The 24,455-nt window shown below is 35.6% G+C and overlaps 1 protein-coding gene across 2 annotated transcripts in view; it reads right to left on the bottom strand.

The window, feature by feature from the left end:
• Positions 1 to 17,439, bottom strand: part of LOC131030497 (uncharacterized) — a 136,442-nt gene extending 119,003 nt beyond the window's left edge. Inside the window, exon 1 of one of the 2 annotated variants that reach the window (XM_057961344.2) lies at positions 16,919 to 17,439. In XM_057961344.2, the coding sequence (XP_057817327.2) occupies positions 16,919 to 17,207 (289 nt within the window). In that variant the 5' untranslated portion in view covers positions 17,208 to 17,439. The remainder of the gene's footprint in view (positions 1 to 16,918) is intronic. The other variant, XM_057961342.2, reaches the window with a different exon arrangement.
• Positions 17,440 to 24,455: the final 7,016 nt, after the last annotated feature.

The raw sequence follows: 24,455 nt of genomic DNA, 5'->3' as shown, positions 1-24,455 counted from the left end.
AGAGAATTGATATCTAGTAACAAAAGATCTTCCACGGCACAACTGAAATGAAGCCCTAATTCTATTACTGGAATGAAAAAGTTTTTTGCAATGTGTATATAAAACTGTCTTTCTTGATCCCTTTTCAAATAATTACATAACATACTTATAATAAAGTGAGGGGTCATGCCCCTTCAAAGAGTCTTTTGAATCTTAACTAACATAGAAATTAACTTAACAACTAGGTACCCTAATTTCTAATCAAGCACATATGCACTTTTGTCAAATGATCAGCATATCTTTGGCTCAAATAAGTGTCCCAATCCTCCACAGTGCTCCTTGCCACATTCTTTGCAATGATCATCTCCTCCACATGGTTGCTGACTGTATCAGGATCTCCCCTCTTGGCTGCTTTCAAAGCATCCTGTAGGTACTTTTTGGCAATATTGGATCCACCAGATTTTATCCTTTAGTTTTCCATCCTCAGTCAGCAAAGGTGGTATCTCCTTTTCCTCATCAAAGACAAAATATCTTGACTCTTCAATCATTTCTTTTGCATATTTCCTATGATCTTCTATCAGACTTCCAATATCTTTTATCACTGTGGCATCGGAGCTGCTGCTTTTCTACACTTCATCAAGCTTTTCTTTCAACCGACCCTCTAACCTTTCATGTTCTATGGTGGCAACTAGGTTCTTTGAACAAGTAGTCCCAACACTTGTCCATCCATGTCATCATAACAGTATATCTCTTCTGGACAAGTGTTGACATTATATCAAATTTGATATTAGCCAGTTGATCTTGTAGTTGCTGATTCTCCATTTTCAGTTTGCTATACTTGTCCTTTGGTTGGGAACTTTCTCCTTGAGTAAGCATTGGTGTTGGTCCTGCAGTATTGAGCATGTCTCTCAAGGACTCAATCTCCTTAACCAATTTATTGCTGCTAAGTTTATACGTGTCCCTTTCTTTCATAAGTAACTGAATTTGAGCCTTATTCAATTTGGCTATATTTATGCCCACGTCAGATGTGATCACGGGGTCTGTCTCACCCACTTTGAAAGTCATCACATGCCCGAATGCCTCCTCAGTGTCAACAATCGTGGGCTTTTTGTTTGGCGGATAGAGTGCCCAAATCAAGAGTGAATTTGCATCTGGGTTATATCTAGACCCAGTAAAGACTTGAGTGACACCTGCAGGGCTCAGTTTATGTTTTGCACCACTATTGTGAAGGAAACTGTCAAATACAAATGCAGATTTCAGGTCCCACCCGGGGAAGATCAAAACACCTACATCTTCTTAAAGTTTTCTCCCCTTTTCAGGAGTCATGGTCTCCATCTCATGATCAATATCCATCTTCAAAGTTCCCAATAGCTGACCTTCATTGTTGTTCGTGATAGTGTCAACTATTTCTCTTAAGGCCTTCCCTTTTAATTTATACAAAAAAAGATTTAAATTCTGAAGTCTTAATGAATTGATCGTCAGAGATAAACAAATTACATGCCAATTGTCTAGTGTCTTCCTCAACAAGCTCTCCAACTTCCTAATCCCTTCTTACTGGCTGATATGCCTCAATTCTGGCAATTGGAATTCTATTTGGTTTAGAAGGTGGAGCTTCTTCATCGGATGACTCCTCATTAGCAGAGGAGAGGATTTGTGTGTATTGCATCTCCTTCATTCTTGCTTCTATGTCCATGTTATATCTTTCTATAGCTCTGATTGCACCCATTTCATCTAGATTTCTTATTACATCCTCCTCGGAGTAGGGTTTGTGGTCGTATCCGCTTAGCTTCTGCATTATCTTGACATGGTCAATGAATCCTTCTGGAGCAAATTCAGTTCTTGGTGCTGCTCTGTTCATGTTATAATGCATCAATCTGCCCAAAATCTGGTCATATCCTTCTTTGGCAAGTACAATGAAATCACCAAAACACAAACTGGCTGGCATAAAAGACTGTTTTTCATAAGATCTCAAATGCATAACATTAGAAAAATCCAAATGCCTCACTATCTCAAGATAAGCAATTCTATCTGGAAAAATTTTAGGCAATATGAAAGGGGTATCCTCAAACCCATAAACTCTGATTATGGTGGCATCTAAATAGCAATACCAATCTCCTCAATTATGTTCCACAATCTTGAGGCCACCATAATCCTTTGGTCTCAAAAATCTCTTAATCACTTCTAATAAAGAATGGTCACATGGATGATTGAACATTCTAAAAATGGTTTTCACAAAGTATTCTTCAAAGTATGCATAGTTTGACCTAGCAAACCTGTTGTCCCAAATAAATGTCCACAAATTGGACCGGTAGAGGCTCACCTTCATGATCAAGCTGCCTTATTTTCAATTCATCTGGCCACATACCCTTCTCATGTCCATAGTATTATAGGATCATAAGCATGAGAATTGAATAATGCTTGAAATACATTTTGGAAGAGTTCTTCTTGGCTGCCACAAGGGTAAGTCAATTAGCCGGTGAATTAAGGCTGCATAATCAAAATTTCTAGGGTTGTGGCTTTGGACATCCGCAGCAACTACCATAGCCTCAATTGACATAAACTCAGGGACATCAACCCCTAGCACTTGTCCAACAGAATAATATGTATATTTGAAATAATTCTCAAATAAATTTACATTGAATGGTGGTCCATCATCATCCTCCAGGGGCACTAAATTTCTATCTATCCTAGGTTTGTACAGTGGCAGTTTCCAACCCTTGTAGGTAGTATCTAACCTCCAATATTCTTTGTTTAGATCCTCATATACAATCCGATAGTCACATACATCTTCAAACCCAAAAACTTCCTCAATTGCACCCTTTGATAAGTGCACAAATGGTTTTCCTTGCAGGTCACATATGGCCTTGAGGTCTGGGTTATAATGTTTGGCCAAGAGCTTGATTAAGTCCACATTTACAAACACATTTGGAACCACTATCTTCCCTAAGTTCATTCTCCAAGGGTTACACACGGGCTCATGACTGGTTCTCCTACAGTAGTAGAAGAAAAACAATTCATAGCCCCGAATGTCAGTCCACACATCCCCTACATGCTGACATTTGTCCTCAAATTTATTGGCACTAGGGTCTAGTTGGACTGATCTTCTAGCCTTTACCCCTGAACTAGGCAATTGGTCAATTAAATCTTGACATAACCTCCACTCTTCAATCGTCTCTTCCAATTCAATTACTTCTGGTTGCTTCGAAGGTTTTTCTTTTCTATGTTTTTTGCTTCTTACCTTTCGTTCTACTAGTTTCCTCCTTTTGCCTCTTTCCCTTGGATGTTGCAAGGCTATCCATTCTTCTAAGTGACAAAATGCAATTTGAAATGAATTTCACAGAGTTACAAAAAGACCACAATTGCTTACTTGTTACTACCTAAGTATTCTGGTTTGTTCTCCCGCCTTCACTGCTTGTGATACCTTGCTAGTATGCTTCCAGCTGAAATGTCTGTAATATATCTTTACAGAGCACTCCTATTGTGCAGCATTAATGTCGTCTACAACAATTAATGCTTCAATGAATTTGGAAATCGAACTATCAAACCGATGTGACAACTTCTTTTATCGGTGTAACGCCATTTGTTTGCACATTGCCAAGACCTGAGTAATATGTTGTCGATGGGGGATGTCATTTGGTCGTCTTCCTTTGATTCGGGCTAACAATTAGCGATCTTCCCGATTCGCTTGGTGACCTTTCAATTTGGTATGTTTTTCTCATCAGGGAAACTCTCCCTGATCCCTTCTATCTCTTGGATTTCCTCCCCTTATGGTAATCACTGAGAGTTACAGCGATCAAACATCATCGGTGGGACAATAGCTGTCAGAGTCACAAAAGAAACCTCTGGCCAAAGGCTATTATCTTGTCAATATGAACATCATCTCAGGCATAGAGTCTTTCATTAGTTTCCTTATCGGTATGACTCTTGGAGTCGGGCTGACTTTATATGTTTCTACCTGATTTGAGCAAGTTTGGCCGACGAAGACAATCTTTCATTTTACACGAACGGATCTCCTGCTGATGCATTTTGTTGATTTTATGGTAATGATCAGACTGAAAATAAATAGCAAAGACAAGAATTACAACACATAACAGCATAACACACAAGAACACAGCAGTACCCTGGGAAACCTCCCTCTTGGAGGTGAAAAACCCAGCAAGAAATCTCTGATTATATTAGATTAATCACAGTCAGCAGATAATTACAATGGCAGGCACTTAGGACAACTTATCTTGCACAGTATAATAACAGATCTGTCCTTAGCAGGTTCAGCAGTCTGAAACACAAGATCGCCAGCTCGATATGGAGTTCACTCAGCAAAAAGAAGAGATTCACTTCTCCTAAATGAAATTTGCATAGCATAGAATAGATTCGCCTCTCCTTGATCAGGTTCGCTGACTTCAAGATCTCAATCTGCTGTTATAGGCTAATGTCCTAATGCAAATATACTTTGCTGAAGATAAGAACAAATTCACTGATGTATTGCAGAGATAGTTCACTGAAAGGATGATATGAACAATGATAAGTACTTTGTACTTATAGGCGACTTAACCTTTAATTCTTCAAGTCAGCTAGCATATATTAAATTACAATCAAATGTATTAGAGGTGGCGCCAAACTGAATTAGGTCCACACGTTATACATTAATATAGGTCATGCCCTATATGCAAGACACATTTGGGTTGGCCCTTATAACACATTACATTTGTACATAACCCAAGTCGCACAGGCAGGGGCTGACCCAAATCATATTACAAGTTACATTAATTTGTCCAAATGGGGGCCACACCTTACATGAAGTCCTTTACATGTTACAATTATAGGGCTGACCTATAACCCGCTCAAATAGAGCCCAACACAAAGGCAAATTGCTAAGGTCGAAGACCCATTAGCAATTTGGTTGACTAGGTTGGCCCACCCAAGGGATCCGACCTAGCTATACATCAGCACATTTGACATCTTCCTCTGTCGGGGTGACGTACTCAGTCGGCCTGTCTCTCATGGTTTCATCCCGATGGTATCGATCTTGCCGATTCACCCAGCTTGTCCGCTATTCGTATCGAAGTGACCCAGTCCGATACGCCTTCATGTACCTCTGTCGGTATGACTTCCACTGTCGGGCTGACTTCTAGGATCTCACCTCGTCTTTATAACTCCTGTCGATGTCAAACTCATCGGCCAGACTCTTCCCAATAGTCTTCCACTTGTGGATGTGTATCGGCATGACATATGAAATCGGATTGACTGCTCCATGCTCACTCCAACGAGGGTTATCACGCCAATACTATCTGTTTATCAGTATGTCTCTTTTCGATGACAGTGCAAGTTCTTTTTTCACAAAAGGATCTCCCATCGTGGTAACATGATGATGTATTCCCGAAAGGTGCCTGTGATGCCAGTTTGAAGAGTAGTAGTCTGATCGGTATGACTCAGTGGGGTCTTGTCGATTTACTTGTTTCGAGGTGTTTTGCTAAAATTGCATGTTGGGCTTTGTTCATTAGACAGGTTGCTTGTATTTTGACAACTTTAAATGTATTTAGGTAGTACTACTGAAGTCTATGGGGACCAAAATGCATAATAATGGGGGTTCTAAGCCTATATGACAGCCTTACATAGGGAGATCACTTCATTTTTTCTAGGTGCTAACAGAGGGAATGTTGGATATTCCATCATTTGTATATGTTTGTTGTAGATTTGTTTGATTATTTATTTGTTATTTGTTTGTTTTGATTGTGTGTACATAATTTGTTATTTGGTTGAACCCATAAGTGCTATTTTAGAGCACATAGTTATCTTCATTCAAGCTATATATATGTAGCCCATATTGACATATGATATGGAAAATGATTATAATAATTTGCTCATTTGATCCCAATAAACTATTTGCAAGAACATACAATGATCAACCATTTTGCAATTTTTCTCAAGGGTCCTTGTACACAATATTGCACAATTTTAAAAACAAGGTACAAGATCTTATTAATAACAACATGTGTAATGTCCCCTACTAGGTTTAGGCCGGTTTGAACCGTAATTAATCCATCTCAACATACTTATGACTTAAATTGCATTGACTAGGAGACAAAACTATCTTAACCTGAATTCAATTAGTGATAACATATTCTTCTTCCTGATATTGAATTGATAATTCAATCAGATTAATAATCTCACATTTACTTGTTCATTCAAATTACTGTTTCTATATATATATATATATATGTTCAGATAGTATTACACTATATGTTTAACTGCAGACTAGTTCTTTATAACATATTATTTGACTAATCAACTCTTGTTATATATATATATATATAAATAAATAAATCAGATTATATAAATTACTGCCCATTTACTAAAATACCAAACATTATTCCACTTAGTAACTGTAGTGGCAGACCAGATCTGACGTGCAGGAGATGTGAAATTACATATTATAGTTTATGTTAATATCATTATTATTAGATTCTGCATGCAAACGTCATCAGGCTACATATATTAAGCCATCCATATTAGGCACATCACTACCACCAAGAACAAATATGTTACTGCCTGCAGCTTAATAACAGTTCTGAACTGTTCTGATCTGTGATGATATATATAAGAGCAATCATAACAGCAGTATAATGTTAATCATAAGTAAGCAGAAATGTATGTATTTTGTACAACACTTATTAAGCTATGCACAGAAAACTCATACCAAACTGGGGTAACCGGACGAAATGCCAAATATTTAACATCATATAAATATCCCATAAAAAATTCTTCAATATAATAATTAATGCAGCCTATAATATAACTCATACCAAATTAACTTTATTAATGCCTAATTGACGGTATGCCAGTAGAATTGTCATTTCACTATATTATTAATTAGAATCCTAGTTCTCATTATCGTTATAGGTAGTTGATAGTTACCACAACAGTTATACAGAATACAAATCTGTTAAGGTTATTTACTGCGTTATCATGTGATTCATCGCTTTATGAATCTGAATGTATTAACATATTTACACAAGCTAGGATTTCTGACGATTTAGTAGATTAATTCCAGTTACCGACTAATGGAATCTGGATACAAATATGACATATTAAGACTTCTGAAGAATCTTAATGACTGTATACTGTATCCAAGTTACAATGGTATTATCTGTTATACTCATTTGATATTCTACTTTCTTAATTTCTGAAAAGACTTACCCGGTTGATTCTCTTCTGGATTATCCCCGACTCCTCTCTCTTGCTGACTATATTTCTTTTCCATCCACCTACCCCCCTGTCATCTTCTACGGGACCTCCTTTATCTATTTGGAAGAGCCACGATCCATGAGGATGTTGGGACGTGACCTGTTTGGGCATGTCTCTTCAGCCCTACTGCCCGATAAAGACTTGCTTGTTTATTATGTTACTAACAATAATCAGTTAATGATTCTTATTAGTCATGGTCTATTCTTTTGTATTTTACATGTATTATTATTTATTATTGAATATATAAATTATGTTGATAATTTATAATATTTAAATTATGTTCATAATATAATATTAATTTATTTTTATTTGTAAATATTTCAAGGATATTATTAGTAATAAATATTAATTAAATAATAATATTTAATTAATAAATTTCAAATAATCATTCATTGGTAATTATTATATTAATTAATAATAATAATAATTTCTTCATTTAGGGTCTATATATATATATATATATATATATATATATATATATATATATATATATATATATATATATATATATATATTCAAGGAGGGGACATGACAACATGATTAAAGTCGAGGGCATTAATGACAATAAAAATCCATCAATTGCACCTACTAATAGCCAATTGCAAATATACACAAATGATTTTCCATATCATTTGAACAATGTTAAGGTACATGATACATATGTGATTAATGATGAACTATGTCACAGCAAATTTCAATAAAATATAAAAAATTCGTTCTAATTCAGCCCAAGGTTCGTACGGAACAAATCTAGGGCTTTTTAAACTGAAATACATTCAGTCGTTTGATACATATTCTGCAAGAATAGGTGCAAATCTCGGGTGGAAATAAATAAGCGAATCCCCTCACGCCAAGCTGGAACTAAGGTTTTTGCCTCACAAACCCAATGAAAGGCGTCGTGAAAAATGCCAAGATTGCAAGGTATGCGCAAAGCGCGAGAAGATGCCATAAATCTAATGAATACCAATGCTAAAAATGCCTTCAAAGACGAGTTTCTTGGAAACACGATGTATACTTGAATGGATATTAAATTGTAAATATATTACAAGCTCACCATGGATGAAAAACTCCATTGCGAGCTTAAAATATAATTATTATTTAATATATAACATTTAACATATTTATTATTTATATATTAATAAATTACAAAACTAAAAATTTAAACACGTTTATATTATAATGTTCTGATTGATTGAAAAACAGGTTTTAAGGAGTCGAAACCATTACAACATAGTTAAATAAAAAGCTGAGAAAATAGAGTCCTCATACAAAGCAACTGGTCCAAAAAACCAGCGAACAGAAAAAACAGCTAAACAACAAAAAACAGCAAAGAACCCAAGGAGACACTACATAGTAATTTTCTTCAGCAAATCCTTTGCCTTAGTCACCAGCTCATCATAGGTCGCCCCAACTGCTTTTAGCTCCTCCAGGTCCTTATTCACTTTCTTTTCCTTCCTCTTTCCACAGGTGCGAGTTCTGGGACCTTGGGCTTCCCCGGTTCCTTCTGCATCCAGGTCAATTTCCTGGGTTTCCTTTTCATCATCGAGCTTGCTGATGAGGGTATGGGTGTTGTTGGCTGAGATTTTCAGAATACTGAGACTCTGCTCCACAATGTTCTTGAGGCACTCCTCTATCTTGTCCACTTTGGCAACTGTATCCGAGAGCGTTTTTCCGCTAGTTTCCTCCAAGGTTTTTCTATCCTGTATCTCCTTTTCAATTTTCTCAAACCGAGGATTAAAGGCATCTCTGATGTCTTCCGCTTTGGCAATTGTGTTCTTCAAATCTTCGATATAATCGGCCATAGTGTTCCCCTCTCCAATGTTAATGGTCTCCAGGATCATGACTCTGTTGCAGAGTTTTTTGTATTCATCCATAGTATTCTTATTCCCATCAATAAGCCATTCAATGGTTTTCATAAAGCCCTTCAAGGCCTCGAGGTGAGGACCAGGAGAAGGAGTAACTTTACCAGGGGTTATCTGTTCATCTTTAGCAATATGGAGGGCAAAAATAGTGTCAGCGGCCCTAAGGGTCTCCTCCATAGTCTCCATCTCCAGGTTTTGTTCAGCTTCCAGGGTTCTTGTTTGCTTGTCCTCTTCCAGTTCCTTGCCTGTGTCCTCCGGATCTTTGCCAATCTCCTCTGTTTTCTTTTGCTTCTTCCTGGGTTGGGCTTGGTTTTTACTTTTTTCCTTCAGCACTCTCTTAGGGTTCTTCTTCTCCTCAAGGAAATCAGAGTCCTCTCATACTCTGAGTCGTCAGAGCTTTCCTCATTATCAGTCGAGGAATCATTATCTGAATCCTCCTCCTCCGAGAAATCAGAATCAGACGTTTATATTATAATGTTTTTTAAGTTTATTATAATGTATTAAAAAATTAATAATATATTTTTTATTTTAATAATTTTAATTTAATGAATGAAAAATATTTATATTAATTTTTAAATTTAATATAATATTATTTTATTTGAATAATAATAATAAATTTGATCATTTTTTTCAAATATATTTAAAAATGTTAAATTATTTTGACTTCAATGAATTTATTATTTATATATTTAAAAAATTCAAATTTATACACGCGAATTTAATGTCGAATTTTTTTCGAATTTTTTACCCTTGTCGAACTTCATCTGAATTTTATTGTTGCCGAATTTGAGTTTGAATTCAAACCTTGACTTAGGTGATGAATATGTTGAACATGAAGATACATCATATGAATATGCTTTTCTGGACGCTACTAAGGCCAATGCTACATCTTCCACCCCTCCTCCTACCACAACATTGATTTCCTTTTCCAAGGAGGAGATCTGACGATATAGCCATTAATCATGGCCCACCATATGTTGTTGGAAAGATAAGGGATACACTCATTGACTTGAGTATTTAAATGTTTGATTGACTTGAGTACAACATAAATGGATGACAAATGTTGTGTAGAGATTGACATGAATGTTTAATGAAATGTTGATATTTTTTCATATAAATATTAAGGTTGTGATTTGCATATAGATAATGTTTTAGAAGAAATATAGGAGAATTAATATTGGGCAATGGATGAGTGTAATATGATGGAATTAATCATGTTAAGCCATGATTCCAATATTACAAGGATGATGAATTTAATCTCTAGGTACGTGATTGATCTAAATTATTGAAGGTGAAGAGTGTAAATTTATTGTGTTGATTTGACTATCTATTCTCAATGTATTTGATGTGCAAATCAAGTGTGCAGGCATTTTCAAAGGTTGGCCAACAAGAGAAGGAGAGATCAATTAAGAACCCTAATTATCCTTCTCACTTCACTTCATGAGGTAATGGGAACTTCATATTAGAGTTTTGTGACTCGTGGCGAGTCACGCGAATCAGAGGGCCGGGTGACCCCTGTCGGGTCACGGTGACCCTGACCCGAGCTCGCACGGGTCAGGGGGCGTGACTCGCCTGACTCACAGAGTCAACAAGTCACTCCCTGACTCGCCGAGTCCGAGAGTCGTGACCTGGCCGGCGTCACTTAAAAAAGTGCAGTCAAAAAAACAAAAAAAACATAACATTTTTTAATGATTTTTTTTGCCATTTCCCTTTCTTATAACCCTAAAAGGGATTGGCCAGGCAAACAGAGAGGCTAAGGCTGTGGCTATGGCAGAGGAGCAGGATAGAGCACGATCAGGCACAGCACCTATGGCTACTCAGACTGGCACATCACGGGCAGAGACTATGGCTACTCAATCATCCAGGACCTACCTTAGACACCTTTCTAGGAGGCAGATAGACGAGGCTGAGCCAGAGCCTGAGCCATACACTTGTTTTTGTTTACACTTTACAGTTACATATATGTTTGGGAACATTTGAAGTCATGGATTTTACATACATTGGACAACATTTATAACTCTATATATCTATGTTTACTAATTCCTTCAGCTACAATTTACATTTCTACGCATGTGATGGATGTATGTTTATGTATGTGATCAAATTAGCTTCTATTTGATGATGTTATAGTGTCTTTAAGCTTAATTCAATAATGGGTGTATGAAACAAGTTTTAAATCGTTAAAAATCTCTAAATTTCAAGGGTTTTCTTATTTTGCCGAGTCATTGCCGAGTTCGAGCCGAGTCACGAGCCGAGTCAGCCTTGCCGAATCAGAGCCGAGTTCGAGTCTGGGAACTTTGCTTCATAATGATTCCCAATTCTAAAAATCATCTTGGTCTATGAATGGAATAGGACCCCTTGTGATTAATCTTGTTTATATCCAAATATTTATACTGCATTTACTGATTTTCATTATGCAAATTTCTTATGTTTTGATATATCTGATTTTGTGAATGAGGCTTTTGAGTGCAAGCTCGGATTGCACTTAGGGCCATTTTGAAAAGAGTGTAAAATGTGAATTTTATGTATTTTCAAGTGAAAATAGCTGACTTGGGCAAGCAACAATGGGTAAGGTACCTATTAAGGGTTGTCTTTGGAGTGTTGGATGAGTTTGTTTCTCACCCAACCATCCAAGGAAGAAAATGCCATTATGAAGCAAGAAGTTGAAAGTGAGTGACTCAAGTCAACCCTCTTCTCTTCTCAAGGGTCCTTACAAGTGGAGTGTGTGGAGTACACTCCACTCCATTATACATTGCCATGTGGGAGCACATGAAAGGCATGGATTATCATTTATGTTTGTAAGAAGTGGTTGTGTGTGCAAGTGGGAGACCGTGTGTCCTGGTCTGGATGGGTGTATGTCACTCCCATGTAAGCCATGCTCTTTAGAATTTGTGAGGCTAATTGGATCTATTCACTTTTCAAATTTCGAGATTTTGGTTCAAGGAAAAAGTTCTTGAAAAACTAATCATTTTTATGTGTTTGGGGATTTTCATGGTTATTTTGGCATTTTACAAGCTTGGCATGTGTGTGAATGTGATGTCCCCAATTAAGGGTTGGTCGGCCAGCCTATTTGTCGGCTATTTTAATTAAATAAAGTACTGTAATATTAAATAAATCTGCCTAACCGACTCAATCTTCCTAGCCGACCTACTTTTTGAAGAACATTTAAAAATAAAATGTGGAAGGTCGACCTTGAGGAGTCTATTTTGGGAGGGTTATAAATAAAAAGTGTTTGAGAGTATTGAGATATCATTTATTTCTTGGGAGTTTTATCTCAGTTGACTACAATATTGCTAGCCTTCATTCCAAGGATGAAAATCCTTAGGAATGTGGTGAGTTGGACGAAACCCTAGCTCATCCTTGTGGAGGTTTCATCACGGAGACCTAATCATACTTCATTGGCGTCATTTGGAAAGCTACATTGCATATTCAGATTTGAAGATCTATTTTGGAGCAGCCCTGGGTGGCATTGTGGAGTTTGTTGTATTAGGGTTTCCCCATACTCGAGCGCCACACGGGCAGATTTGGAGCGCACATCTTTGATGGCATTTTCACTTGTTTTGGAGGCGGTTTCAAGCAGCAAACCCTACGCACATCTCTTGGAGAATTCGCCCACCTAGGGTTTATCATTTGCCTTCTAATTTGCATGTATTTGGTATGAACAGCCACACTTTATAAGTCTGATTTATAGTGCAGAAATTCTGGGCATTGTTTGGCAGGTCGTGCCCTAGAATCTGTTGTAAAAATCAGATCACAACTTTCAGTTTGTAGCAGAAAGGTTTAATTCAGAGAATCAGATTTGTTGTTTCAATTTGGTTGCCCTACATTGTGTATCAACTTGTAGTATCACTTGCCATCATTATTTGTCATGTTTGGGCATGTTTATGTTCACTGTAATTATTTGTTTAAGGGCAGAAAATAAAATCAGAAATTAGGGTTTTGAGCAGAAATCTAGGGCAGAAACCAGAAATTTGATTACAGAATTTTCAGATCCCATTGGGGATATTACAGAAGAGCAAGATTCAAACAAGGAAGAGGAATCTCTCCAAGCTACCTTGAAAAGTAGCCTTCATGCCTTCATGTTTTGTCGTTATTCCTTGCTTTCTTAGTGCAAAGAAAAGAATGCTCTAATGTGGTGTGTTGATATTGAAAGAATTTTTCAGAGGTGTTTTTGGTTAGAATATGTTTTCATTATGTTCTTAAGGTTGTTTGAGAATGAGTCTTCTTGTATTTTGAAGAGTATGATAAATCCACGCTTATCCTCTTAAATTGCTATTTTCATGTTGTGTGTGTTGTAATCTTGATTTTTCACCTCCCTTAAAATGAATCAAAGTGTAGGTTCAATGTGAATGTCATTCCCATTTTGTGTTCTCGTTATTGGCCTTTGGTTTTAGCACTCTCCCCTTGGCAACATTGATCTTCTTGTTCCCTACCCCGGCGACTAAGAGTTCATTGCAATAAATGCAATCCTAAAACTAGCTCACATATAGTTCACCACCTATGGAAGCAACAAACACTCCCTATAGTATTATAACAATAATTTTATCACCTAATGTTTTCCTCACTTTTTGTTGAATTTAGTTGCAAGGTACCTCTATTATGGTTAACGTTGCTTGTACTCCTGTTTCAACTCCCTATAGTATTATAACAATAATTTTATCACCTAATGTTTTCCTCACTTTTTGTTGAATTTAGTTGCAAGGTACCTCTATTATGGTTAACGTTGCTTGTACTCCTGTTTCAATTTGTTCCATTTTAAATCGGTGCAAGAGTAGCATGTTTAGAGAATGGAAACAAAAATTTACACAATAGGACCTTATCAAGAGTGTCTAGGTTTTGAACTAGTGAATGGAAAAGCAAACTCTTTCCCATCCTTTTCCCATTTAACATTTGAAAGTAGATCGATTCCCATTCAACATTTGACAGTAGATTCTCTCTCTCTCTCTTTCTGGTTTCTTGGAGTGCATGTTTGAAAGAATAATAGTCATTTTTACTTTCTAAGAAGTAATGTGTTAGTTTGTTCTCTAAACAAATCGTCTATCGATTTAATTTTAAAGGTAATTGTTCATGATATATCCTCTACACTAATCTCTTGTTGAGTTGAAATGGACTAGCATAGACCATGTCATATTATCTTTTGATTATACTTTCTAAAGGAAATGAAATGATTTAGAAATTCGTCATTGATCTATCATGCTCATTGAGTTATTTAGACCTTAGAGTAGTAATCACTTAATCTTGTAATCTCTATCCCTACTTCTTGCTAACTTGAAAAAAGGAAAAGTTATGTTTATGTTATATTTGTTATGTCTTGAGGAAAATTGCTTGGACGGTTAGCACAAGCTAAGTCACCAGGTTCGGCCGAATTTCAACCTTGAAGTTTGAAATTCGCTGAACTTGAAACATTCTGCAAAAACCCTAAAAAATTCGAATTACAGTTTAGGGTTGCCGAAAAAGGTTTTTTTCGCTTGCGTTTTAGGGTTTCGTCGCAGTTTTAATAAATAGGGCACCACGGTAGTCGCCATTGCCCACGCTAGCAACTGCTACCAGTCCGCCACGTTCACGGGAGTCGCCATTGCCCGCGGGAGTCGCCCAGTCCGCCCTGCGCCCACAGGAGTTACAGTTCGCTTGGCGCCCACGGGAGTTGCCGGGAGTTGCAGTCCGCCACGTCCGCCACGTCCGCAGGATCAACGAAACGTGGAAAGGAGATTACTCTTCAGTGGCGAGAGGAATGGGTGAAAACCATCGATTTGATGAAATATTGCTCCGTATTCGTTAAACATATTTATTAATATATAAAGATAATGATTAAAGGCTCGATATACTTTAGTTGTGGTGAGCCCCCCACCCCGAAGATAATGTATTAAAATTATGATAGATGTATTTTTAATTTAGTAATGTATAAAGATGATGTGTTATAAATTCATAATATATTTTTATTTCCAATAATTTTAATTTAGTTTAGTAATGTATAAAGATGACGTGTTATAAATAATTTTTATTTCTGGAAAATAATATTGAAAAATTAATTGCTCAATTAATTGATTTTTCAATTTTAATTTCAATTAGGAAGAATTTAATATAATAGTATAGATATATTACATATATTTATTAAAAATTTAAAAAAATTACACATGGCAAATTTAATTCGAATTTTATACATTTCGAATTTTTTCCTCATCGAACTTCATTCGAATTTCAAAGCTGTTGAACTTCGAATTCGAATTCGAACCTGGTGACTTAGAGCACAAGCATGCTTTGCAATGCAACATATGTAATGTCTCATCATGCCTTATCAACAAGTTACAAAATAGTACTTTTTATCTTTGGTCTATTCAATTGCTTATGATGCATGTGTATTAGCTTAATGTTGAAGTTAGACATGGCCTTTTTATGTCTCACTTTGGATGCAGCTCCCTTGAGGTATTAACCACATTAACGCCATACCATTTCCATAGTACTTCATGTAGGGTGTATCACATGAAGGTGCATACCACCCAATCACTATTCATGTATTTATTTTACTTCCCCATTCTTTGTACATTGTCGATGTGTTCTTCAATGTGTCTCTGGTATCATGTGATGCCACACATGGCAACTATACATTGTGTGCATATTGTGCACCTTCCATTGTTCCAAAAAAATTGTTGTTGCAATTTTGCAACGTTTTGTCCATGACTAGGTTATTAAGTATTACATTTATCAGTTATCTAATTTAGTTAATCACCTGTCAGCATTGTTATTGACTGTGGCAGAATTCAGTTAGCTGAATAAGTTAGTTTATCAAAATTGGAAGTATTTTGCAACAGCACTCAAGTAAATTATAATCTAAAAATAAATATCTCTCCAACTACACCTGCCCTTTCACAACTGATGTTGTTAAATTCTAATTCCTTCAAAGATGCAATAAATGCATTTGAATTTATCACATTTTTTAAACAATCAGAAAACTCTAATAGCCGGCTAGATCTCACTTCATAAAAGGTAAATTCGCAAACCTTGCTAAATATTTTATTTACAGTCAAACAGGAATATGCCTCATGGACCCTTTCCTTTAGCAAATTTGCTATTTTGTCAGAAAATTCCAAAACCTAGGTAACAAACTAGAAAAACTTCAGAAAAAGAACATTAACCAATAAGTCACGTTTAGCTTGGACCACATTAACTGCAAATCCTGGGTCACGATTAGTTTAAACCACGATCTTAGAATTTAGAAGACCTGGGTCACGTTTAGTTTGGACCACATTATTAAGATCCGTAAAGCGTGACTGAAGATCGATAATTGTCACACGACAATGCAGCCACATTTTTGCTTATGTTCTCTCGATGTAGGTGGATTAGCAAGTTTGGGTTTACAACTCAGAATAGTCATGAGGTAATGATTTTGAATAACATATAAACAGAAATCAATGGCCTTGCTGACTCTTAAAGGTGAATTTCACACGCCAAATTATCTTGCTTGGCCATCATTAATAAGGTGCGGAATTCAAACCTGGGTCGTGCTCAAACAAGTGACCCCATTACCATCGCACTAGCCTTGGACAAAATCTACATAAGCTTATAGAATTGGCTAACATTTAGGATTTCAATAGTAAATTTCAATTTTTTTTAGCTTTAAACATTAAATTTCAACATGTAAAACATATCTATCCTACTTTTTTTTATCTGAGCAAGACTCATCAACCAAAAGAAGTTTCATCCCTTTAACTTCCCACGATTTTTGCATATTGACCTTTACTCTATTACGTAATTAATTATTACAAATATGACCTAAATAAGGCTTCGGTGTGAAGGCGATAAGTTCTTAAGAATGCGGGAGTTAATTAAAGTACCTTTTCGTTTTTCAGTTTGAATAGTAATTCCACCATGAGACCACCCGCCATAGGCAGCATCGTCGCTCTGCGGGACAGGATCTATCGGCAACCAAGATGTGATACTTGAACCTGCTACACTATTACGGCTACCATTGATTACTCTGCAGCTGATTCCACGCCTACCTAGTGCATAATAGGCATTGCTACTCCATCTCCCGTTCATACGACCAACGGGAAAGATGCAAGCAACGTGCCCTACAAAGCATCTCCTATCCAAAAATGCAGGCGCCTGTACAATATAAGACATAGCTAGGGTTTGGAGCAGTTTCGGACAAGCTAGGTCTTCTTGCCTTCACGCTGAGAGTTCTGCAAATACGTAAAGCTTTTATCTTTTTCCCAGCTCTGGTCCGCTGAATTCCCGAAAAAGAATAAAGGAAATTCCTCGATGGTGGGTAACTCCGAGATTTAACGTGCCTAATGGAGTAACTTATGGTTGAATAGGCGTGGTAACTGAATTGGGGGTATTAACATCGAACAGGTGGGAATAAATAAATAAATAATAGATATTAATGCTGCTATAAGAGGAAATTTAGAATGAGATTCTGTTTTGTTTGTTATTTTTTTGGATTTAATTGTGTAGATTTTGTTGTTGTAAATGTTTTGGATCAAACACTATGATCTATCGTCAAGACAAGAGAGAAAGTGAGAGAGATCAGAAATGTTTTTGCAAATTCATTCATTTTTAATTTATTTGTTTTTGTTGGGTATTTTGATTAGGTGGTTTTTTTAATAATTTTTTATACCTTTTTGTGGAAGATGGTAATTACTCTTAATTTGATGTTATTTTCACATGCTCAATGTAGTACTCATTTTATTTATTATTAATCTCATGTCATTTTTCATATTTGTGAAATTGATCTACATCAAATCTATATATGTCAAATAAGGTCATAAATTTTTTAATTTCAAATTTCAAATTGTAGATGTTTCCCTTATTTCTAATTAATCATTATGAACCAACTAAGGCACACAATACTTCAAATTGCACATTGGGGTGTTGTATAGAATAATGGACCTTAATTCATTGTTATCCTTCTAAAATCCTTCATTCAAAAACTACAATACCATTTAAGAAGCGTCACCAAGCATTAGCATTGCATAATTAGCATATATTTAAATGACTGAACATATTGCATGATATTCTATTGTATTTAATATGTGTTTATTACCATTAATTCAATAGCAAGGGTTTATCTAATAGAGAACATTCCTTGTCTAGAATACTCTTATACATTGTCTATAAAATACCACCCAATACCACCCCCTCATAGATGAAGTATTCCATATTTTTAATTCACTAACATTCAAATCCACATGTACAAGTTAAAATCTATAAGTAGTGTTGGAATAATTAGGACATTTATCTAATTATTTATTAATTAGGTCCTTTAATTACTTTCTACACCCTTTTGTCTAATGGTCTTAATTATGCTTTGCATCAGCGATTTGAAGCGGGCTCTATTTGATCTAGGTGCATCTTTTTATCTGATGGTTTGAATGGTGCTTTGTAGTGTTCACCCTTTTATTCAATGGTATGAAGCACATTTTGTCTCATCTGGGTACACCCTTTTGTCCAATTGTCTAAAAGGTGCTTCACAGGGTTCAACGTTTTATCCAACAGTCCAAAGTGTGCTCTGTAATTTTCCATTTTTGGAAACCCTTCAAGCCCTCAAACCCTAAATGACTTGGTCTTGATTTTTTGGCCATAACTTTATCATATGGGCTCAAAATTGCGCAAACAAGATATCGTTGAAAAGATGGTTCCAATGTCAATTTGAATCTGGAGGTGGTTTTGTCAGATTCTACACTAATTTTTTATGTTAGGACTCTAAAGTTAGCCTTTAGTTTTGCACTTCTGAGCCTATATATTGCGAATCCAAACTCCATTTTCTGAAAACCAGATACTATCAAAAAGTTCTCAGGGTCATCAATCTAGATCTTAGGTCCTTTTTTACAAAATATTCATCAGGTACTCAAATATCTAACTCTTGTCAGTTTGCATCATTTTCTTGGAAAATGTGCAAATCAGTTGATTTTTCTTGTGATTCAAGTGAAAAATTTTGACATTAAGAGGATATATAGTTACATATTAATCCATTTCTGTACTATTTTTCATAATTATGATGAGAGGCATCTACGACCGAAGCTAGTCTGGCTCCAAAACAGACCTTTCGTACAGCATGATAGCGACGTGTTAGTCAATTGCAGCGGTTTATTGCAAAATTGACGGTGTAAAACGCACAACTAACACGCGTGTTAGTCAATTCGTACTGCCGTTTTGAAACCAGAATAGATACGTACGGCATCTACACTGCATCAAAAACATGTGTCAATAAATAGCTTTCAATGTTAAATTGACATTTTGCTGACGGTTTAAACCTTTTTACAATAAATTTGATGTTTTCACTAGTGTTGAAATTAGCGAACAAGAATATGAAGCGTTAGAAGTAACTAAAAGTAAGACGGGCGACCAGGTGTGAGAATGAAATGAATGATAGTGGAGCGTGGAACCACAATCCCAAATTGATCCTAAATTCGCTCTAATAGAGATACCTCATTCTATTGGCAATAGAAGGAGCTATTCATCATTGTCGAGGGTATGTGTATTGGCCAATTCATTTACTAAGATAAAAATGCCAATCTGACTTTTCGGAATTTCTTGCCTTTGAGATCTATTAAGATAAAAATGCCAATCTGACTTTTCGGAATTTCTTGCCTTTGAGATCTATTCTTGAGGGCCTTGTGGTTTGTAATGTGGAGCCAAATTTCATCCCTTTCCCATGCGCGACCTAAGCAAGCATGTGAAACATTTGACAGAATGCCCCAAAAAATTGTCATCTTATGGTACACAAATGTTGCAGGATAAGCACAAAATGGATTTGTTGGAGAGGCAATGGACATTTTTTAGGTAAATTCAACTGACAGGTATTACTAGACTCTAGGACTCACCCTTTGGTGGACACGCATGCGAGTGTGGAAGCATAAACAAAGCACACAAATGATTTAAAAAAATCCTCGCAGAGATAATACTTAACATACCATCCATGTAATTGATTTTCTAAAAAAAAAATATAGTGGTGTTTAAGTATGCACATTATAGCTGCTGGACAATCATTTATTTCTAGCTAGATGATGAATATTGATGTCTCTAGTTACACAATCTAGAAGAAAAAAAATTACATGCGGTTATATATTTGAACTGGGTTTAAAACTAGTGATCGTTGGTTCGATTCCCATTAAGTACTTATCTTCATGAATTGGTGATTTTATCCAAAATTCATGATTTCATTTGCAACATATTTTTCAGAGTAAAATTAGTATTTAATAGTTAGTATAAAGATTTGAATAGGATTGATTTTTAAAGGTTTTTCATTTTCAAGATAACTAAGTGTTGATGGTTCAATTAAATTTCATAATTCAATAAAAATTATGTTTTAGGTGATTTTTGAGGTCATCGCTATTATAAAAATAGGAACTCTTGGTATATTTTCTATTTGAAGGCATCTTAGCAAGACCCAACATGTCACGAGGTTACAAGTGTTGAATCTTATAATTCTCTAAAGATTTTTTCCGTTTACTTTCATCTTCTTGCACAATGCCTCTACTAACATATTTATAATTTAATCTTTTTATTGTTAAACGCATTTTCTTGCATAGCTCTTCTTTGTTCATGTGGAAAGTGTGGTGTTTCATTCATACTTATGAATATTATATATTGTGAAATTTGATATTTCTTCATACTTATAAACATTATATATTGTGAAATTTGATATCTCTCAACGTATCTTACATGTATTTTTTAAAATATAGGTGTGCTAGTTTATCATGGATCCAAAACATATTGCTTCCCTTACTCCATTCAACTACTATGGTTGGAAAAATAAATGGAGATTCACCTAAAGCACCAAGGGTTATACAAAGTGACCATGGGTACAGAAGTTGAGCCTAACACTATTGTTGAGAAGAGAAAGTGGTTTAATAGGTGTGGTGAGGTTTTTGGGACATTATGTGTGTTTATGTCTCTAGATCTTCTCTTTTTTGTTGAGTCTTGCACCACACCCAATCAAATATAGACTATATTGGAGTCCATGTCTAGGAAGCAAAATGCATTGAGGGGTTTTCAGTTACAGAATGAGCTTATTGGCCTAAAACCTATAGATTTTGGCAGCCTCAGGAACTTCTTCACCAAATTCAAGTCTCTCAAATTACAGTTGAAGCGGTGCAAAATTGAGAAGGAAGACTCTCAATTGATTCTCTCTATCCTTGCCAAGCTTGGTCTTGATTATTCATTTTTTGTTTCTAACTTTTATGCCACCAGAGATGCAATTGGTACTCATTTCACCATGCATTCACTTGATGATTTTGCTTCTCAACTCACGCAAGATAAAACCAAGTTGGTTCAGATGGGTCAATTGAAGTCGTCCAAATCATAGGCTCTTGTTGCATCCTAGGGTACCATAGATCAAAAGGCTTCACATAGTAAAGGCAAGAAACAAAAACACAAGGATTTCAAGTCACATGAGCAGTCCGAGGACACATAATCACATGATTTTTCAGATTCTTGTTCCTCTTCCAAGAGGTCATCATTAAAGAAGGACAGGCCAAAGTGTGCATGTTACACTAAGACAGGACATGATGAATATCTTTGTTAAGAAAAAATGATTGATGAATTGACACATCTTCTACAGAAGCACAATATTCAGTTGCCTTCATCTAGTACATCCTCTTCTACCACTTCAGGACCTAGACAATCTAGGTCATCTTCATTGACATGTGGTGAAGACAAGATGAAGGTCCATGCTCTCTTTACATCCATGTATCAGTCCTCTAGGTTGCTTCTTGATTTAGGAGCCTCACATCATATGGTGTCATTAGAGGGTATCTTCTCTTCTTTTGAGCATCATTCTTTTTTACATATTTTGATGGATAATAATACGTATATGAGAGTTAATGGGATTGGTTCTATTGAGGTTGTTGGTGGCACATTCAATAATGTTCTTTGTGTAGCTTCATTAACTTCCAACCTCCTTTCCATTTACCAAATTACTCACAATAGGACAAGCAAGACGGATGAGATCACCCCTGATTCACTGCTTTTCAAAGATCTATGTAGTAGAGAGCTTGTTGTAGTTGGAAGTGTTGATCATGCTTCATAGTTGTACGAGTTCTCTCATTTTGCTCCTGATGAGCATGTAGTTCCATTCACTAGTCATATCTCTCATGCATTGAGAATGGATAAAAAATACAAGGAGAGATTTGGTCACTTGAACCTTTGTGTGCTTCAATCATCCATCGTGGTTTCTAAGACTTCTGATGATCCTCCTCCACTACTTGCTTCTTTAGAGATCAAGTCAGTTCAACAAGTTGATTGTTTCCTTCCACGTTCAACAGAGTGGGATGAGTTCTTGCCAAATGTTAGAGGGTTGTTTGATACATCACACTCTATACATTGAGGACATGATCAAGGATATCCCATTCCTCTTTGATGGTAGCTTGATAATTCTCGTCATCCCATCTTTAGTGCCTTTAGAGGTTGTTCATCAGGTATCTTTGTAGTTGTTTGGAATTGCTTAAGTTGATTTGGCATCTTTTGATTCAGATAAATGGAAAATTGAGTATTTTTCCATGGTACACATCATGAGACTTTTCCTTCCATCTTCTTTCATGGAGTTGTTTTAGCCTCAAGGCCATTTAATTTTTTTCTTCCTCTGGGTTTTCCGCTCTTAGATCTTCATCAACATTCATCCTTGAGCCTTCATCTTCAACATTGAATTTTCTTCATTATTGGGGGGGATACATTGTCTATTCATTTCTCCCTTATGTGAAGAATCTTGATTACACTTGTGTGACTAATTTAGTACTTGGGGGGGCATATTGAGTCCTTTGTGCTTGTCACATGTACTTTCCTTTTCAATCTTATGGAGATGTATTTTATCCCACTAGGTTTTTCCCAATTCCTTTGTTTGTGAGAGTTGCATTGGTTTTCTTGTGAGTACCTAACCAAGCCTCGTTGTTGGGACTCATTCATGCATGCATTTTGTATTCGTCATTAGTTATTTAGATTATCCCCAAGTTAATCTTAAGGTGGGTGTTGGAGTAATTAGGACAAATATCTAATTATTTATCAATTAGGTCGTTAAATTATGTTTTCACTTAAACTAAACTTAGGTTTTTTTCCTTTTATTTAATTAGGCTAATAATGGCTTAATTTATTCATCTATTATTCTAGTGACACTTGGTGCATGCTAATTTTAATTTAGCCTTTAAGGTTTTTCATCTAGGGTTTAATTCATCCTTTTATAAGGATTCATTCATTCATTGTAATTGTACATCTTCAATATTGTATCTCTAATATTATTATGTGCAATAATACGAAATTCTCAAGTTTTTATCAAGCATTTTTTCTTTTCTTGGTCTCTTTTGTGTGACAGTTGTTTTGTTTGCAGATGATTCTTGGCTCTCGTGGTTGTATTATCAACTCCTACGAGTAGGTTCACATCCATGATCGTGAAAATGACTACAATGACAAACAAAGAGTTTAGTTTTTTAAAAGTGTTATTATAAATAACATCACACGAGGTCCTAATCAAAACATTGAATCAACTAATGATATTTCTCACAAAATATCTTTGACGAATGCTCAACTACTTGGTACCATTATATCATTCATTTGGATTTTAAATATTTATTTTATTGCATTTATTAGTCCTAACTCTTTATTTTGGGTTAGTTTTTTATTCATTTTGGAATTAATTAATTTATAGATAATATTCATGCAAGCCATATTATTTCCCTATGCAACCCCTCATTTTAATTTAGGATATAATAATATGTAATATTCAAATCATATTCTAAGATAAATGGGCCAGTGTTGAATAGATATGAAAAAATATTAATTGAAATGGACGAAGATGGTATAGAGATTCTTGATGAGACCAAAACGTCATTATTGGGGGCTAGTTCATTATCATGTCAAGTTTGGGACTTTAGTTCACACGTGTTTGTCTTTTTTATTGTGTAGTGTCCTCTATGAATTTACTAACATCCAACTGGCACATCAATATCATGTGTCAATAGTGTTGTCCTCTATGTCTCCTAACAAAAAGCTTCACACCTATACATACACTCAGAATGCTTATTAAGGGTAAATAATGATACTTGTGGCACATTTAGGGATTTATTAATATGAGATCCTTAGGTTGATTTAATTATTTTGAGAGCCATCTACAATGACATCAAAATGTCCGTAAATAAAAATCCATTTTTGAAACAATTTGGCATGCAAATGACGGGCCATGTTTAAGTTTTTATGGAGGTGTTATTTTATTACTCCAATTAAAATAGAACCCTCACCACTTGTCTCCAACTAGATTCACAAATATTTGCATACAACAATTTAATGGATTTGTATTCTTGGTGTTTAGTATTTTAGAAGAACATTTATTTTACAATGATTCTCTTCTATTATAAGATATCTCTCGACATATTTTACATA

This window comes from Cryptomeria japonica, chromosome 2 (assembly GCF_030272615.1).
Source record: "Cryptomeria japonica chromosome 2, Sugi_1.0, whole genome shotgun sequence".
In the NCBI taxonomy this organism is placed as follows: Eukaryota; Viridiplantae; Streptophyta; class Pinopsida; order Cupressales; family Cupressaceae; genus Cryptomeria; species Cryptomeria japonica.
This window is presented reverse-complemented; position numbering and strand designations above follow the sequence as displayed.